This window comes from Cherax quadricarinatus, chromosome 79 (genome assembly GCF_038502225.1).
Source record: "Cherax quadricarinatus isolate ZL_2023a chromosome 79, ASM3850222v1, whole genome shotgun sequence".
Lineage (NCBI taxonomy): Eukaryota > Metazoa > Arthropoda > Malacostraca > Decapoda > Parastacidae > Cherax > Cherax quadricarinatus.
Window position 1 is genome coordinate 2997299 of NC_091370.1, and position 21155 is coordinate 3018453.

At 40.1% G+C, this 21155-nt stretch overlaps 1 protein-coding gene across 1 annotated transcript in view; it reads right to left on the reverse strand.

The window, feature by feature from the left end:
- The window catches only part of LOC128702814 (uncharacterized GMC-type oxidoreductase Mb1310-like), a 167152-nt gene that overhangs the window by 41006 nt on the left and 104991 nt on the right, over positions 1–21155 (reverse strand). Inside the window, exons 6-8 of the mRNA XM_053797240.2 lie at positions 20516–20572; positions 16593–16706; positions 16005–16161 (exon numbers count right to left, since the gene is read on the reverse strand). Coding sequence (XP_053653215.2) covers positions 16005–16161; positions 16593–16706; positions 20516–20572 — 328 coding nt within the window. The remainder of the gene's footprint in view (positions 1–16004; positions 16162–16592; positions 16707–20515; positions 20573–21155) is intronic.

Below are 21155 nucleotides of genomic sequence, written 5' to 3' on the forward strand. Positions count from 1 at the left end.
AAAGTCTCCTAGAATTACTACATTATCGTGCCTTGTGGCCCTAACAATTTCCTCCCATAGTAGTCTCCCCTGGTCCCTATCTAAATTTGGGGGACGGTATATCACACCTAAAATTAATTTTTCATGCCCCTCTGAAAATTCTATCCAAACAGACTCTGTATGTGTTACTTCAGACTTAATACCCGTTTTTATGCAACAGTTCAAGCGATCTCGGACATACAGTGCCACCCCACCCCCCTTCCCGATACTTCTATCTACTTGGAACAATTTAAAACCCTGAATGTGACATTCTGCAGGCATGTCCCGACTTTTTTAATTAAACCACGTCTCAGTAATGGCAAATACATCTATGTTACCTGCACTAGCAACTAGTCTCAACTCGTCCATCTTATTCCTAGCACTGCGACTATTTGTGTAATATATAGTTAAGGACCCTCCTTTCTCTTTACCATTCCTGCTCCTTTCTGTTATTCCACTAAACCTATTACTGTCCTTGTCAATTAGTGCCACTGGCTTTCCAATATCCACCTCATTTTGCCTATTACTAGTTCTCCTAGTACTCATATTACTACCCTGAGACTTCACAGTTTTCCCGCAAAAACCCATACCACTAACTATTCCTAGTTTAAAGACCTAACGGCTCCCTCCACTGCATTGGCCAGTGCTCCCACCCCACACCTAGATAAGTGAACCCCATCCCTGGCATACATGTCATTTCTGCCATAGAAGAGGTCCCAGTTGTCAATGAATGTTACTGCATTTTCCTTACAGTATTTGTCCAGCCAGCAATTGACACCAATTGCTCTGGACAACCATTCATTTCCAACTCCTCTCCTTGGCAAAATGCCACATATGACAGGTTTCCCACCCTTCCTCCTAATTATCTCTATTGCTGACCTATACCTGCTAATCAGGTCCTCACTCCTACATCTGCCAACATCGTTGCCTCCAGCACTGACACAGATAATAGGATTGCTCCCATTACCTCTCATAATGTCATCCAGACGGCTAACAATATCCTGCATCCCAGCCCCAGGAAAACACACTCTCTGCCTCCTACTCCTGTCCTTCAAGCAGAATGCCCTATCCATGTACCTAATCTGGCTATCCCCAACAACAACAATGTTTTTACCTTCCTTGGCGTCGTCCGTCGTGATGCTCCGAGTAGTCGACTCACATTCGACAGATAGCATTACACCACTTGTAGAATTCGTCAAGACGTTCTCGATGGTCTTCGTTGGGGTTTCTAGGGATGTCTCACTCACGTCTGCCAATGCTTCTTTGGTGCTCGTTGTGGCATTCCCAGTAGAACACTCACATTCGTCGGGTAGCACCGAGAATGGGTTGGAAGTTTCCACGGAAGTCTTCTGGTTTCTCGTTGTTTCTGCCTCTCCAACCGTTTTCTTGATCTTCAGCTTGGTTCCATGTTGCCCGGCCACTGACCAAGCTCCCCTCTTAACCTGGGGACTCACAACAGGAGGATTACTACGAATCCTCTTGTTCTCCTCCGTTAATCGCCGTATCTCCATCTTAGCAACTCTGAGCTCTTCTCTCAACTGCTGGTAAAGTTGCTCAAGAGAGGGCATCCTGGTTCAGATTCACAGAGAGCACACAAACAGGTCTTCGCAGAGCTAAGTACACGTCACCACTGAGTACACGTCACCACCTAGTCAGTGTTCGCGAGCAGTCTGGTAATTATGTCAATTAATAACCATTGAGACTCAGAACTATTTATATAAGTCACTCATCTGCTTAGTAACACAATAAGCAGACACCTGCTGCCCTGGGCTGCGGCTGGACAATCTGGTGACCTTGAAGCAGACCTTGATGACGCTCCGGAGGAGGAGGGGGAAGAGGAAACAGCTGTTGTGGGAGTGAAGGTGGAAGGTGTCGCTCCTATTAAGGAACAGCCCTTAGTTGGAGGGGAGATCATTTTTAAACGGAGATCATTAACCTGGCAGAAGGTGAACAAGAGGTGCGCAGTCATTCAGTCTAACCACTAAAAACTTGTATGTAAATCAATAAAAAATATTAGCAAGTTTTGATTTTGATTTTGATTTATGTATAACTATATAGTACTATCCTCTCTAGTCTGAACAAATATATAAACATCACATCACTTAAGGCTCTCCCCACCTGAGAGCGTTCAAACGGATAATATATGCCAATTTACCCGGAAGAGCTCTTTCACTGTTGCTCGGATGGATGGGAGGTCAGGAGCTGCACAAAGAGTTCCCCAAATGAGAATTATGGGCAATTATCTATATATATAAAATTTTTCTCTCACTGCTTAAGCCTCCCCACCTGGAAAGAGCTAGTCCTCGCGAGAATAAACGATGCATGCTGAAGAGAATAACTCATGCTTGCGGGCAGATAATATACCGATGTACCTCTGAGTCACAGGCTGGCAGGCAACACTCACTAGGGGACCGCACCCAGTATTTCCCATTATCATATTCTTTCCCATACTCTTTTATCTTTGAACCCGGTAGTGTTGGAAAGAACTAGCAGTCGCAAGAATAAAAAACGATACGAGCGGAAGAGAAATATCCTCTGATGTAGCCAGAAACAACCTTCACTGAGTTGCAGAGCAGAGGGCAATACACTCTCCCTCGGCGAGGCCACCCAATTATTATTAAGTCGTAGCCAGACACCTTGAATCCGTGTACTGACCTTCCCATCTATCACAGCCATTCCCATGCTTTTATCCCTGCTTGTGATCAGGATTCAGTAGTGATCATATCTCTCTTTTCTGAATAGTAACACGGTAATAAGGGTATCTATCTCTTTGGGGGATGATTAAACATACTAAACTCTGTACCCTGACAGCTCGAGGCTATGCTGTCCCTCATTATCACATTCTTTCCATACTCTTTATGTGGAAAATTGCATTTATCTGAATGTATCACTAGGTACATAACAGTAAATGAACAAAGATAATTATTATTTATCAATTAGACAAGTAGGAATTTGGGACACCTAGGTCGCAAAAAAAATGTCCCCCTTCGATACCTACAACTGTCATATCCACAAGTTGCTCTGGACCTATTAATTACAAATAAAATATGTATCACCAGGAATGCTGGTAAATATATAAATTTGTGGACTGTATATTAAAAATAAAAAATGGTTATATATATACACATATACATAACAGAAGAAAAATATCTTAATATCACTCACCAATTTGACTGGAGATTAATGTGTATCATACTCAGAAAACCTCACTAACTAAATTTATGAAAATACTGGCCAGAATTATAACACGAATCTAGATAGCTTATCTGAGGTTCCTGGAGCTGTCTTGTCCATGAATACACATCCAGGAATACACATCCAAAAATTTCGCCTCCTATTTGAGAGGTGTCAACCCAATTTTATCTCTAGAGCACGAAAATTCTTCACATTATTAACTAACGTTTGTGTTGATTCAAACAACAATGACGAGTGTTTTCTGTGCAGGCGCAGCTTCTTCCCATTTTCGATAACATAATTTTTATTATATACAATATAGGCCATCTATTTACCTATAAATTACCGTTTTTCCGGAAAATATACAGTATTTTCCACACTTTATCCCCGATGGCAGAAGTGTTTCGATTTGGACATGACCACTGGGGGATGATTAAACATACTAAACTCTGTACCCTGACAGTTCGAGGCTATACTGTCCCCCATTATCACATTCTCTCCATAATCATTATCCCCCCGATGACGGGGTCAATCAACTTGGGCAGTGTATCGATTCGGTCAAGAATATACTACTCATGACTGGTGTAAATCAGAATGGATTGTTAGCCAGATAATTCAAAGAAAACTGACTAGCACTACAGTACATGAGTTACATTTGAAATACCAGAGGGACTAGTTTACATTAAAACAAATCATTGATGGGTTGAGAGATATCGTTTCTCATCTGAGTGTAGGTGAGAAAGAAGAGTCACTGCCTAGTAATAAAACAATTACTTGCTCTAAAGACTTGGGAGATAAATCTATAGCCATTTGGAGCGTAATATGTTGGAGTGTATTATGATGGAGTGTATTATGCTGGAGTGTACTATGGCCAAGAAGAGTCCAGTGCAAAGGTCTCTAAACAGAACCTCAGAGGCACTCGAACTAGAGTATGTGTTCTGTGAAGGTGTACACACTAGTATGAGTTGCTCTAATGATACAACACTGAGCGGTAGGCAACAGAGCTTAAGAAAGTCGCAGCTATGCTTAAGGTGCTGTGGGGAACACGAGACAGGAGATTACCGGACACATCTATGGGAGTGCTATAACTGCCGCAGAGGCAATAATTTAGGGAAACCCCAGGCTAGTAGGGACGTTTCTCAGAGAAATAGACTGAGAGCCTGTGCCTGAAGTGGTAGCGAAAGTATTGAGTGTGGACTTAGACCACACTCAATACGTTTGCTAATCTTTGTGAGAGTTACAGAGGTGCTGCCTAAGCTATTGTCGTGACAGGGATTGTGAATAGGAAAAAGTCCGAAACAACTCGATTATTCTTTGAAGATGAAGGCCACGTAAAGTTAATATGACATTGGGAGGGGCTATAAGTCAGGCCCCACCCAAGACTTATGATGTAGATGTCACTGTTAAATTAGGTGGACATTGCAGAAGTATTACAGCTTTGGTAGTAAAGACGCTACCTATGGCAATTAAGGCTAGAGGTGTTTACTGCAGCAGACATGCGATTGAAGGACCTTGGAGTAAAGCTGGCAGACCAGGGAACTACCACTGACACAGTCAGAAATGTGGGTATCCTGGTAGGAGCCGGCCAGATGACTTCCTGTCCACACGACGATCTATTAAGGTTTATACAAATACCCAGTTGAATATATCATCACTGGCAAGATTGCACCTGAATTCCCTGCAACGCCAGAGATAGGAGAAGCTGAAACCATAATTATGGGGAAGTAGTGATCATGAGTAATGGAACATACGATGAGCCACTAGGTAAACCGAACCAGGTAGGGATTGATGGCCACTCAACCACCTTCGGGAAATGCTTTTATGGGGTACCTTTAAAGGGAAATTGATTGTCATTAAACCCAGGGAATCTCGTACCAGTGGGTAGGAAACAACGGAACTACTCAGACAAGGTTAGACATGCAAAAGACGTTCAAAAAGATAAAAAATAGCAACACTGTGATTTCGTCTGGTAGTGGTATCTTTACAACGTAATAATAACAGTAAAATTGTGTATGTACAAAACAGAGCCACCGAAAATAACCAAATGCAAGAGAAATATAAAAGTTTAGGTCAACATTTATTAGTCTTTAATCATATAACTAGAGAGGAGAATCCACATGATTTCTTGTCATGAGATTTGACATATAATATATTTGTGAAGACTACATCGTGGTTTAAAGGGCTGAGATGGTTGGTAAATAAAAATAAATAGTACAGAAGGCATGTATTGCATCTACTGAAATTACTATGACCACCGCTCCATTGATTATAATATGTCCCATATTAGCCACTGAGATTAGTAAATATTCTTCTTTACCTAAACTTATTAATGTCACTTTATTGGTGCTTAAATTTATCAATAAAGTTAATATTTCCTATAATTTTTCACAACTTCTAAAATACTGGATTAAGAGAGTCCAAGAAGAAACGTATGAGAGGAAATTAAATTGTTGGTAAGATGAAGGAATGCAAAAAGTTCAATAATAGATAAGTTAGGGCTATATTTAGATGTAATTAGATGTAGAGGCAGACCGAAACAAGCTTAAATGGGCGAGCATGCAAAACATCCCATCTTGCTGCCCGAAGCCCATTATCTGACAACTGTAATCATTTTAAAAGCAGACAAAACTGCAATGCATGAAGGGGATACAGGACATTTTAATTGTATTAGAGAAACGTACTGCATTCTACAAGAGCGACAAAGTGTGAAAAAGTGTATTAAATCTCGTGTATTATGTCGTCGAGTTGACAACAGAACCTATATGTACCCAGGGCTTCCCCCCATTACCAAGGGAACATGTACAGTTGTTAAGGCAATTTGATGTAATGAGTGTTAACTATAGCTCTCCATTTACCTTTACTGGAAATCCAGATGGTGTTCCCTTGAAAGTGTATGTGTGTTTGTTTGTACTGCTACCCAGGCAGTGCATTTAGTAGTGGCGCACGGTTTGTCTGCCGAGCAATTTATACAACTGTATCGAACATTTGCAGGTAGGAGATCCTGACCAAGAGTAATTATTTCAGATAATGCCACTAATTATGTAGTGGCTGAGCAATATTTGATGGAGTTACAAGAGAATATTAATGTTCAATCTCTATTATAACAGCGAGGATGCGTCCGGAAATTTATCAACCCCCCTCCTCCCCTCCAGAGTTCATGGCAGGATGGTTTTTTATACGAAAATGATAGGAACAATAAAAAGATGTCTATGGAAGGTGCGACATGGGAAAATAATAAATTTGGAGGAACTCCATAGAGTGTTAGAGGAGGAAAATCAAATAATCGTCCCCCTGATGTGGATACATTAACACGTTCTCATTTAATATGTGGACAAAAAATAGAGGCTTCACCTATCTACTGAGATACTCCTGGATAAATTTAAAGTGTTAAATAAGGTGATTTATTAATGGAGTAATGTGTGACGCAAATAATATCTTCTTACTTTACGTGAAAACTTATGGTATGTCAAAAGCTGTGAATATTCAGAATATTCAAGCCGGCGATATTGCATTAATTGATACAGATCAACATCGATCACGGTGGCCACTGGGTCACAAGTGTTGGCCACTGGCCCATAAGGTGTTGTTAGGAATGTCCGTGAGTTGTGTCGTGGTCACGAAAGTCTGCGTACTATTGATAATTTAATTCTCATGGAATGAAATGGTGTACAACAAATCGGAAATAGCGTTCTAAGGGAATGTGACGCGATGAGTGTAAATAAAGACAGCGCTGACCAAGAAATTCAAGATGATGTCGTAGTAAGACCTTCTATTAGAACAGCTACTCAAGCTCGAATTGGCTGGAATCTACTCATAGAAAAAGGAGCAATTTAGGTTGCCTACAGCGACCTCTGACAGGCCGTAAAGTAGAAAATTTTTAATAATTTTCCTAAAATAAGTGTATGTCGTATTAATGTCGTAGAATTTCCGACAATATGTGAAGTAATAAGACACAGGTGCAACTAATGTGGCATTTTTTTTGTGGCAGCGTTGTATGTATGTATAACGTTCGCCAAGACCGGAGTCCTGGCATGGGTCTTAATCTTGCGATGACCCGTCTCTGGCTCCCGAGGGAGAAAGATTTCTACAATGATGCGACGTATGCTGCTCAAGCACTCTTCTGGTCAGTTCAACTGGTGCATCGCATAAGCGACACCATATGTACTCCTAACTATGGACACTAGCGAGGAGGAGATGTCGTTATCACAGGTAACAGCTTGTCTGGTTCGTTGACTCCATGGTACACTAGTGTGGCCGCAGTCATCTCATGGGTCCTCTTCGGGAGCGGATGTCAGTGCTAGTTGCCTGCGAAGTGTCTCAGTAACTTCGCACTCCAGAAGATAGTGTGTTAGGGGGCGCTGGTAATATTTCTTGTAATCATTATTACTTACTAAAATTTTATTAAACACCATATTTACTACCAGTCAGTTTTACTTTTGTACATTAATCATTATTTTATACTTTTCATCACCTTTTGTTGCCAAATTTTCAAGTTTGTATATTCACCTCCAATTTTTTTATTATTCTTTGTACCATCTTACTATCATAGTGTAGCCAATTCATTGCCATTTTTATTTTTCTATTTTATTCTTTTGGAACATTAATTTGTGTATTTTATCTTGTCAATTTCAATCTAGTTATACTCTTGTTCTTGTTAACAACTTATATTAGACCTTAGTGCAATTGCAAGTGAGAGTCTTGTACCTTTTTTAATTTGTATTCTTATATTATTAGTTTATACCTAGTTGTACTTTAGCTCATTCTAACTCAATACTTAGACAACACCAAATTCATTATATTAGACCTTAGTGCAATTATAAGAGTGAGTCTGGTGCTATTTGTAATTTGCATTTTTAGATATTAGTTTATACCTAGTTGTACTTTAGCTCATTCTAGCACAACACAGACAATTTCAACTTCATTATGTTTATTAGTGACTATACTCTATATGACCAAAGTGCTCTAGCTATAAACTTATCCAAACTTCCCACCACTACAGATGTCAGTACTAGAACTCAACACACAATACAGGATATAAATAACCACTATTTAAACCTAGAAGATGATTGATAACGTTGACCCTGATCTAAACCTCCATAATCTAACTCACAATCAAAACTTATTGGAAAGTAACTGCCTTTATTACACAGCATCACAAGCCAGCACTATCCTGAACACTGCTCAAAATCTATCAGTTCTTAACTACAACATCAGGTCCTTAAGCAAACACTATGATGACCTCCTGGCACTCCTTGAATCACTAAAGACACCCTTCTCCTGCATTATTCTTACTGAGACCTGGCTTAAGCAGGACACAATAGATATCTACCCACTACCAGGATACACAGCAATCCACAACTGCAGACCATACCAAGTTGGGGGTGGTATTGCAATCTATTACTCTAACCAATTATCTTGTATTAGCACCACTAGATTTAGTGATGAGTATGGGGAATACATTTTTGCTAATTCTACTGTAAAAAACCCTTAAGACGCCTATAACAATCGGTGCCATTTACCCCACACAAACATCCCAAATTTCAGTGAGAATCTAAAGGCACTAATAACAAACAGACAAATGAACAAGCACCACCTTCTCTTAGCTGGAGACTTCAATATCAACCTTGGCCTACCAGATGATCAGCCTGTAACTGATTTCATCAACAATATGAACAACACACTTCTCATACCAACAATAACTAAACCAACCAGGATGACTGAGACAAGTGCAACGATAATAGACCACATATGGACCAATATACTACCCCCTCTTAAATCAGGGATAATCACAGACAGCACTACAGACCACTACCCTACCTTCCTCTTGACAAACATTAGTAAACCACCACTTGAATACAACAAAGTCTCATTTAGACTCCATGACGAGGCCTCAGTAAGGAATTTCGCAGAAGACCTAGAGACTGTTGACTGGCCTACAGAATTCTCCAATGCCAATGGTATTGACGATTGGACAGATATTTTTCTTAACAAAATACTTAGACTATAAAACAAACATTGTCCTATAAAAACGAAACAGATCACGAATAAACGGCTTGGTTGTCCATGGCTAACCAGCACCATTCTGAAATCCATTGATAAGAAACACCAATATGAAAAGCAATATAGACAGGGCTTAATACACAAAGATATTCTTAAACAATATTCATTAGTTCTCACCAAAGTAATAAAGAAAGCCAAACAACTGTACTACTCCAGCAGATTCACTGACACTAGAGGAGATATCAAAAAGACCTGGAAAACACTTTCCCAGATACTGGGGACCCACAAACTGAAAAAAAAAGAATATTGTCATAACCAAACCTAATGAAACACCACTGCATCCCACTGATACAGCAGCACTACCAGCTGCACCCGTGGAATAGTGAAGAAAACCATCAACAAAAATAGTTTGTGAGAGTGTGCAGGCTTGACTAACTTATCAATACAGCTTAAGGCATAATGTTTGTCTTTACCACTAGAAAAGCTTCATGCATCAGCAAGTTAGGGACGCTACCAGAGAGAGATGACAGGACGAACCAGTAAGATTATACCTTGTATTCACCTTGAGTATTTTAGATTTCAGGACATCACATACGAAAGGCCACTCAGAGCTAGTGATCACGTGGTCCTGAGCTTCGAATTTATAGTAGAGTTGCACGTGGAGAGGGAAACAGGAAGGGCAGGACGAATGAAGCCAAACTATAAAAGAGGTGACTACACAGGCATTAAGAACTTCTTACATGAGGTTCAGTGGGAAAGACAATTAGCAGGAAAATCAGTAAATGATACGATAGAATATGCAACAATAATATGCAAGGAAGCAGAGAAGAGATTCGTACCCAAGGACAACACAATAATGAGAAGGACAAGTTGAGCCCTTGGTTCACCCAAAGGTATAAACTAAGTGCGCTGAGAATGTAAGAAACATAGAAGGCAAAGGACCCAGGAAAATAAGGGAATTAGTCGAAGAGGCAGAAATGAATATGCATTGATAAGGAAGGAGGCCCAGCGACAATACGAAAATGATATAGCAGCAAAATCCAGGTATGACTCAAAGCTGTTGTACAGTTACATCAGGAGGAAAACAACAGTCAAAGACCATGTAATCAGGATGAAGATGGAAGGAGGGGATATCACAAGAAACAAACGAGAAGCATTTAAAGAGCTCAACAAGAGGTTTAAAGAAGTATTCACAGTAGAGACAGAAAGAATTCCAGAAAGCCGGAGCGGTGAGGTACACCATCAAGTTCGTTTAGAAAGACACGTAAGGAAACACTATGACATATTTATTAGTGTTTGCTTACGTGTCTTTCTAAACCAACTTGTCAGTATTTATTACCAAGGTTTATACCACACCATCAAGTGCTGGACACAATACATACAGCCGAGGAGAAGGTGAAGAGGCTGCTAAGTGAATTAGGTACCTCAAAAGTGATGGGGCCGGACAACTTCTCTTCAGGGGTCATGAAACGGGAAGCAGAGTTGCTGTGTGTGCCACTAACAACAATCTTCAACACGACTATCAAAACAGGACAACTACCTGAGGTGTGAAAGACAGCATATGTAGTTCCAATTTTTAAGAAAGGAGACAGACAGGCAGTATTAAACTACAGACCAGTGTCACTGACATGTATTGTATGAAGAGTTATGGAGAAGATTATCAGAAGAGTGGTGGAGCACATAGAATGGAATGAGCTGACTCATGACAACCAGCACGGTTTCAGGGAAGGGAAATCCTGTCACAAACCTACTGGAGTTTTATGACAAGGTGACAGAAGTAAAACAAGAGAGAGAGAGGGGTGGAAAGACTGCATTTTCTTGGTCTGCAAGAAGGCCTTCGACACAGTTCCTCACAAAAGGTTACTGCAAAAGCTAGAGGATCAGGCATACATAACAGGATGATGGTGGTAAGGCAAGAGAGAGAGAGGTGGGTGAGTAGACTGCATTTTCTTAGACTGTAAGAAGGCTTTTGACACAGTTCCATACAAGAGATTAGTGCAAAAGTTGGAAGACCAGGTAGGTATAACAGTGAATGCACTGAAATGGATCAGAAACTATCTGATAGGAAGGCAACAGTGAGTCATGGTACAAGAAGAGATGTCACTCTGGGCGCCTGCGATGAGCAGGGTTCAACAGGAGTCGGTCTTAGGACTGGTGCTGTATCTGGTATATGTGAACGGCCTGACAGAAGGGATAGACTCACAAGTGTTCCTGTTTCCAGACAATGTGAAGCTAATGAGAATACAATCTGACGAGGATCAAGCAGGAGTACAAAGGGATCTGGACAGGCTGAAAGCCTGGTCCAGTAACTGGCTTCAAGAGTTTAGCCCCACGGAGTGTAAAGGCATGAAAATCGAGGAAAGGCAAAGAAGACCGCAGACAGAGTACAGTCTAGGGGGCCAGAGACTGCAAAACTCACTCAAGGGAAAGGATCTTGGGGTGAGCATAATACTCATAAGAACATAAGAACATAAGAAAGAAGGAACACTGCAACAGGCCTACTGACCTATGCGGAGCAGGTCTATGTCCCCCTAGATTAGCCCAATGACCCCCCCCCTCGGATTAGCCCAGTGACCCACCCAGTCTGGTCACCTCCACTCAAGGATGGAGCACGGCACCAGACCCAACAGCACAAGCTAGTCAGGTCCAACACACACCCACCCACACCCACTCATGTATTTATCTAACCTATTTTTAAAACTACACAACGTTTTAGCCTCAACAACTGTACTCGGGAGTTTGTTCCACTCATCCACGACTCTATTACCAAACCAGTGTTTCCTATATCCTTCCTGAATCTGAATTTTTCCAACTTGAAACCATTGCTGCGAGTCCTGTCTTGGCTGAAAATTTTCAGCACGCTATTTACATCCCCTTTATTTATTCCTGTTTTCCATTTATACACCTCGATCATATCCCCCGTAATTCTACGCCTTTCGAAAGAGTGCAGATTCAGGGCCCTCAGTCTATCCTCATAGGGAAGATTTCTGATACATGGGACCATCTTTGTCATCATCCTCTGTACGTTTTCCAGAGCATTTATATCCATTCTGTAATACGGTGCCCAGAACTGAGCAGCATAGTCTAAATGAGGCCTAGCCAAGGATATATTGAGTTGAAGAACAACCTGAGGACTTCTATTATTTATACATCTAGATATGAAGCCAAGAATTCTGTTAGCTTTATTGCGAACACTAATGCACTGTTGTCTTGGTTTTAGATTACTGCTAACCAGAACTCCTAAATCCTTTTCGCAATCAGTAGTATTAAGATCTACATTATTTAGTTTATATGTGGCATGGTTATTTAACTGTCCAACATTTAGAATTTTTCATTTGTCAATATTAAACTGCATCTGCCACTTCTCCGACCATCGCATCAGTCTATTCAAATCATCCTGGAGTGCTCTAGTGTCCTCATTAGAATGAATTGGACGGCCTATTTTGGTGTCATCAGCAAATTTACTTATGTCGCTCTTTATTCCCTCATCTATGTCGTTTATGTAAATTGTGAACAACAACGGGCCCAACACTGACCCCTGAGGAACACCGCTTGTGACGTGCCTCCATTATGATTTCTCCCCATTTATGCAAACTCTCCGCTGCCTATTTGTCAGCCATGCCTCTACCCAGGAAAAAATTTCTCCTCCTATTCAGTGCGCCTTAAGTTTCCTCAATAGCCTCTGGTGTAGAACTCCATCGAAAGCCTTACTTAGTCCATATACACAATATCATATTCATTACCATGATCTACCTTCTCAAACACCTTAGTGAAAAAAGTTAGTAAATTCGTAAGACAGGAACGCCCCTTTGTAAAATCGTGTTGAGATTCATTAATCAATCTGCACCTATCAAGATAGTTACGAATTGCTTCGGCAATTATTGATTCCATAAATTTTCCTACTATGGAGGGAAGGCTTATTGGTCTATAGTTCGAAGCCAAGGACCTGTCACCTGCCTTTTAAATAGGTATTACATTTGCTATTTTCCACTTATCAGGCACTATGCCAGTTTGTAGTGATATGTTAAAAAGATTAGCCAAAGGTATGCTAAGTTCCTCTTTACATTCCTTTAACACCCTTGCAAACAGTTCATCAGGGCCTGGGGATTTGTTAGGTTTTAGTTTTTCTATTTGTCTGAGGACCATGTCACTAGTTACCGCAATCGTACATAGTTTATTATCCTGTTCTACATAATCTATTATTTCAGGAATATCGCTAGTATTTTCCTGGGTGAAAACTGAGAGGAAGTAGGTATTGAGAATTTCACACATATCCTTATCACTGTTAGTTATCAGTACAGCTCCTGAGGCACATCAACCAAATAACTGCTGCAGCATATGGGCGACTAACAAACCTAACAATAGCGTTCTCTCACCTCAGTAAGGAATCGTTCAGGACTCTGTACACTGTGTACATCAGGCCCATACTGGAGTATGCGGCATCAGTTGGGAACCCACACCTGGTCAAGCACATACGGAATTAGAGAAAGTGCAAAGATTCGCAAGGACACTAGTCCCAGAACTAAGATGCATATCCTACGAGGAGAGGTTAAGGAAAATCGACCTGACGACACTGAAGCACAGGAAAGAGAGGGGGTACATGATAACGACATATAAAATGCTGAGAGGAATTGACAAGTTGTGTTTGGTACATGCCTCCATTACATCACTTTCCAGACTTTTCCACTTTCTGACAACTCTATGACTGAAGAAATTATTCTTAACATCCTTGTGACTTATCTGAGTTTCCAACTTCTAACTGTGACCCATTGTTGCTGTGTCCCATCTCTGGGACATCCTGTCTCTGTCTACCTTGTTGATTCCACTCAGTATTTTATATGGCGTTATCATGTCCCCCACCTTCCACCTGTCAGGTCGAGTTCCCTTAACCTCTCCTCGTAGGACATGCCTCTTAGCTCCGGGACTAGCCTCGTTGCAAACCTTTGCATTTTCTCTAGTTTCCTAACGTGCATGACTGGGTGTGGGTTCCAAGCTGGAGCTGCATATTCTAATATGGGCCTGACATACATGGCGTACAGGGTCCGGAATGACTCCTTACAGAAATGCTGGATTGCTAATCTTAGGTTCACTAGTCGCCCATATGCTGCAACAGGGCACATGCTCGACATTACACACACTCCATAATCTTTTTTCTTGAGTGAGGTTTGCGGTCTTTGGCCCTTTAGACTGTACTGCGGTCTTCTTTGCTCTTCACTGATCTTCATGACTTTGCGCTTGGTGGGGTTGAACTCCAGGAGCCAGTTGCTGGACCAGGCCTGCAGCCTGTCCAGGAGGCAGGGAATTCATGAATCCGGTCGTATTAAAAAAAAATGTCTGTTCCTATAGCTTATATACAACACCTGCAGTTATAGCTAGATGAATATGTGAAAGACAAGCACACACATTAATATACACATCATTAATGTCATTTAAACCACATTTTATATTTTACTGCCAGAGACAATAACGATCCTTCTTAAATAACAATAAATTTCTCTTTTTTTTTTTACACAGGGTTTGCCAAGGTTAAGGATCCCTAGCTTTATTGACAAGCTATTTACAGGTTAAGGATTCCTAACTTTATTGGCAAGCTAAGAGCTGTTACCTACATCAGCTCATTTGAAAGCATATTTATTGTTATGAGACATACAAGTAGGGAACAGGATGAAGTTGGAGCCATCTGTGGGCCAGCATTTTCATTTGATCAACTGACTTTATCTCGTTGACATCATTATGCTGTACGAATGTGTTCCATACTCGAGTCATCCTGTGTATGTATGATCTCAGATAGAGTGATGTTCTAGAGAAGGGTACAGCCAGAGTGAAGTTGCTGCTTTCTGCCCGTCTTGTGGCATAAAAGCTTGTTTCACGCTGTCCTCGAAGTGGATCCAAATGTGGTACTTTGACAATATTGGCCTTGTACATAACAGTAAGGCCACCCACATCCCTCCTGTGTTGAAGGCTCTGCTGAAATGACAGATCTATCCAGGATGGGTCCAGGCGAGAGATGAGACCTCTTGCTTTGTTCTCTACTCTGTCAAGCAGTCGCAGATGAGAGGGGGGGGGGGGCAGGCAAACCAAGAAAGTGGAGCATACTCAAAGTGTGAGCGTACTTGTGCCTCGAACAGAATCTTGCAACCCCTACTGTCAAGCAGATGCGAGATACGGCGAAGTGCTGTAAGCTTCCTGGCTGCCTTGTTTGCAACATTTCCAACATGGTTCTTCATGGTTAGTTTGGAGTCAAATTTCACCCCAAGGATATCAACTTCTTCTCCAGGTGCCAACACCCTCCCATTCATCCTTACTACTGCACCAGCATTACCATCATGGTGCCTCGAGACGATCATCATTTGCGTTTTCTCAGGTGCAAATGTTATTTGCCATCTATTTCCCCAAGCTGATATAGCTCTTAGCTGGTGACTGATGTAGCTTAGAGCAGCTGGCATTTCTTGTCTTGGATAAGTGAAAGCCAGTGTACAGTCGTCTGCATATGCATGTGATTCTGGGATGAGATGAAGAAGGTCGTTGAAGTAGACATTCCATAACAATGGTCCCAGCACGCTTCCTTGTTGAACACTTGCCCCAATAGGATGTCTTGTTGATTCCGTTCCATTGAGAACTACACTTAGAGATCTACCATGAAGGTAATCACTGAGGAGATATAGCGTAGAGCCTGCAATTCTCAGTGCTTGAAGTTTTGCTAAGAGGCCCTGGTGCCACACTCGGTCGAACTCTCTCTCTCTCTCTTTCTCTCTCTCTCTCTCTCTTTCTCTCTCTCTCTCTCTCTCTGTCTATGTATCTAACTCACCCACCTTCTCTGTGATGGATGAACTGCCGCAGGAGTTCAGGGCTGGTAGTGTCTAATACTTGGAAAGTAGATCCGTTCTTCACAGTCCAGGAGAGTCCGGTAACGAATGGGTGATCGTTTAGGTTTTTGCCCACTCCTGGAACGTTCGCCACTACTGGAATCTGCTCAAGGAAAGCTGAATACATAGTTTTGCAGGGAGAGATGGGAAAGTTTTAAGGTAAGAGGAGATAATGGATTAAACAAAAATTGTTCTGTAGGACGGTATGAATAGTGGATCGTTGTAGAAAAGTGCTCGCTGTATGATTGTATTGTACATGACTGACAAAGGATTCGACTTAAGAATAACACCTTAGGATTCGGAGAAGATACAAAATTCGTAGCATTGTAGAAAATATTTGCTCAATATTAACACACAGAAGTGTTTCACTAGTCAATATATCAACATACAGTCCAAAAAAAAGAGGAATCTTCAATTCATCAACAAATTACATAAAACCACCAAGGTAGTCAGGAAAACACAGTTCTAATGCCAAGGCAGTCAATATAAAGTTAATACAGACAGAAGACATGCAAAACAAGAATATGTACATACACCGTGTTGGTGAAGGTGATCAGCAGGTCCAACACCTGACAACATCAGTAACTGGGGTGAACCGATGGCACCAGCAGACAACACCACCTCCTTAATGGCGTACACTGACTTCAGCTGTGTAGGTAGATGACCTCTCAGATATAATTGAACATAAGAGCGGATGGGTACAGCAGTAGGCCTATTGGCCCATGTTAAATAGGTCCAGCTAACATGAACTACACCCTCTTACATACCGATCCAGCTCTATTACCAAACCAGCGCCTTCCTATATCCTTCCTAAATCTAAACTTGTCTAATTTTAATCCATTGTTGTGAGTCTAGTTTTAGTTATATATTTTTAGCACTCTAGTTCTTCCCTATTTATTTATTATGGTATTGATGTCTACAATTCAGTCATATCTCCTCTAATTCTATTCTTTTCCAGCGAGTGTTGATTCAGTGCCTTCAGTGTGTCTTCGTAGTAAAGATTTCTGATAGTATCAACTTCGTCACCCTTCTCTGCACATCTTCCACAACATTTATGTGGTGGAATATGTGCAGAAGATGTGGTGGAAGATTGAAATCAACATTACTTAGTATATACTTGGCTAGGAGCAGAGTCCTTCATTTGACTACATTAAACTATATTTGCTACTTTTAAGATCACATCAACCTATCCAAATCTTCTTGAAGCGCTCTAGTGTACTCATTTAATTTGGCAAACTTGCTCCCATCACTATGTATTCCTTCATCTATGTCGTTCATGTATATTGTGAATAACACGGAACAACTGTGGAATACCAATGGGAGTGGATCCCCATTCTGACTTCTTCCCATTTATGCAAACTCTCTGTCGCCTATTTGTTAACTGTGCACAGATTCAGGGGCTAATGTCTCCTACCTATTCCGTGTGCCGACACTTTCCTCAGCAGGGTCTTGTGTAATATTCCATCAAACGTCTTACTGAAATCCATATTCAAAATAATTTTCTACCATACAATCTCAAATACCCTGGTGAAAGAGATTTAATAAATTTGTAAGGCATGAAATCCCCTTTGTAAAACAGCTCTGAGATGCATTGATTTAAATATATTTTTCGGTGAGCTTTCGAAATGCATCTACCCTTAAAGATATGACATTTCACAACGAATATAATAATAACTGCTAACAACCCTGAGAATATTTTAATGTAAACAAAAGTACTATAAATGGACGATAAGAATCTAACTATTGAGCTCAAGACTGGTGAACGGTCGCTGCTGTCATGGTCCATCAAAGGGCCAAGACATTCAACACATTGTTCAAGGAGCCCTCTTTATTGCAAGTCTGGCGAACAGGTTAGTTAAATATGCTATCTTGTCTTTATGACTCACTGGAGTATATTTCCCTGATGAATAAACCAACAGCAACAGCATGCTCTCTCAAATCAATAGCAACAGCATGCTCTCTCAAATCAATATCAACAGCATGCACTCTCAAATCAATAGCAACAGCATGCACTCTCAAATCAATAGCAACAGCATGCACTCTCAAATCAATGGCAACAGCATGCACTCTCAAATCAATGGCAACAGCATGCACTCTCAAATCAATAGCAACAGCATGCTCTCTCAAATCAATAGCAACAGCATGCACTCTCAAATCAATAGCAACAGCATGCTCTCTCAAATCAATAGCAACAGCATGCACTCTCAAATCAATAGCAACAGCATGCACTCTCAAATCAATAGCAACAGCATGCTCTCTCAAATCAATAGCAACAGCATGCTCTCTCAAATCAATAGCAACAGCATGCACTCTCAAATCAATAGCAACAGCATGCTCTCTCAAATCAATATCAACAGCATGCTCTCTCAAATCAATAGCAACAGCATGCTCTCTCAAATCAATAGCAACAGCATGAATTCTCAAATAAATAGCAACAGCATGAATTCTCAAATAAATAGCAACAGCATGCACTCTCAAATCAATAGCAACAGCATGCACTCTCAAATCAATAGCAACAGCATGCACTCTCAAATCAATAGCAACAGCATGCACTCTCAAATCAATAGCAACAGCATGCACTCTCAAATCAATAGCAACAGCATGCACTCTCAAATCAATAGCAACAGCATGAATTCTCAAATAAATAGCAACAGCATGCACTCTCAAATCAATAGCAACAGCATGCACTCTCAAATCAATAGCAACAGCATGAATTCTCAAATCAATAGCAACAGCAAGCACTCTCAAATCAATAGCAACAGCATGCACTCTCAAATCAATAGCAACAGCATACATTCTCAAATCAATAGCAACAGCATGCACTCTCAAATCAATAGCAACAGCAAGCACTCTCAAATCAATAGCAACAGCAAGTACTCTCAAATCAATAGCAACAGCATGCACTCTCAAATCAATAGCAACAGCATGCACTCTCAAATCAATAGCAACAGCATGCACTCTCAAATCAATAGCAACAGCAAGCACTCTCAAATCAATAGCAACAGCAAGCACTCTCAAATCAATAGCAACAGCATTCACTCTCAAATCAATAGCAACAGCATGCACTCTCAAATCAATAGCAACAGCATGCACTCTCAAATCAATAGCAACAGCAAGCACTCTCAAATCAATAGCAACAGCAAGCACTCTCAAATCAATAGCAACAGCATGCACTCTCAAATCAATAGCAACAGCATGCTCTCTCAAATCAATAGCAACAGCATGAATTCTCAAATAAATAGCAACAGCATGCACCCTCAAATCAATAGCAACAGCATGCTCTCTCAAATCAATAGCAACAGCATGAATTCTCAAATAAATAACAACAGCATACATTCTCAAGTCAATAGCAACAGCATGCACTCTCAAATCAATAGCAACAGCATGTACTCTCAAATCAATAGCAACAGCATGAATTCTCAAATAAATAGCAACAGCATAAACTCTCAAATCAATAGGAACAGCATAAATTCTCAAATAAATAGCAACAGCATGCACTCTCAAATCAATAGCAACAGCATGCACTCTCAAATCAATAGCAACAGCATGAATTCTCAAATAAATAGCAACAGCATAAACTCTCAAATCAATAGCAACAGCATAAATTCTCAAATAAATAGCAACAGCATGCACTCTCAAATCAATAGCAACAGCATGCACTCTCAAATCAATAGCAACAGCATGCTCTCTCAAATCAATAGCAACAGCATGAATTCTCAAATAAATAGCAACAGCATAAACTCTCAAATCAATAGCAACAGCATAAATTCTCAAATAAATAGCAACAGCATGCACTCTCAAATCAATAGCAACAGCATGCACTCTCAAATCAATAGCAACAGCATGTACTCTCAAATCAATAGCAACAGCATGAATTCTCAAATAAATAGCAACAGCATAAACTCTCAAATCAATAGCAACAGCATAAATTCTCAAATAAATAGCAACAGCATGCACTCTCAAATCAATAGCAACAGCACGCACTCTCAAATCAATAGCAACAGCATGAATTCTCAAATAAATAGCAACAGCATAAACTCTCAAATCAATAGCAACAGCATAAATTCTCAAATAAATAGCAACAGCATGCACTCTCAAATCAATAGCAACAGCATGCACTCTCAAATCAATAGCAACAGCATAAACTCTCAAATCAATAGCAACAGCATAAATTCTCAAATAAATAGCAACAGCATGCACTCTCAAATCAATAGCAACAGCATGCTCTCTCAAATCAATAGCAACAGCATACATTCTCAAATCAATAGCAACAGCAAGCACTCTCAAATCAATAGCAACAGCATGAATTCTCAAATAAATAGCAACAGCATGTTCTTTCAAATCAACAGCAACAGCATACACTCTCAGTTCAATAGCAACAGTATGCACTCTAATAAATAGCAACAGTATGTACTCTCAGATCAACAGCAACATTATACATTCACAAATTAGTGTACCTGTTTCTGGTGTAAGAAGCGAACCCCAACAGCTCTCTTGTCGTCGTCAAACAATATCTGAAAAGGAGATGAGGAATCAGAAAGTTAACAAATAACTTAACTCTATACTGCAAGGATCTCTTCTGCAGAGTAAATCTCTAGCCATAAATCTGCGAAAATTAATTAGAACGTAACGAAAATAAACGTTTATCAATCTGCAGTTTTTTTAAGAGTGTGTGTGTTTGTGTGTTTAGACTTCTCAGAACAAGTGAAATATTTAGACTGGAGAACACTAGACCTTACACTTATCCGAGGAGCACCCCACACACACACACACACACACACACACACACACACACACACACACACACACACACACACACACACACACACACACACACACAGCTATCTATCTATATATATATATATATATATATATATATATATATATATATATATATATATATATATATATATATATATATATAAAAGTATATATATATATATATATATATATATATATATATATATATATATATATATATGTATATATATATATATATATATGTATATATATATATATATATATATATATATATATATATATATATATATATATATATATATATATATATATATATATATATATATATATATATAT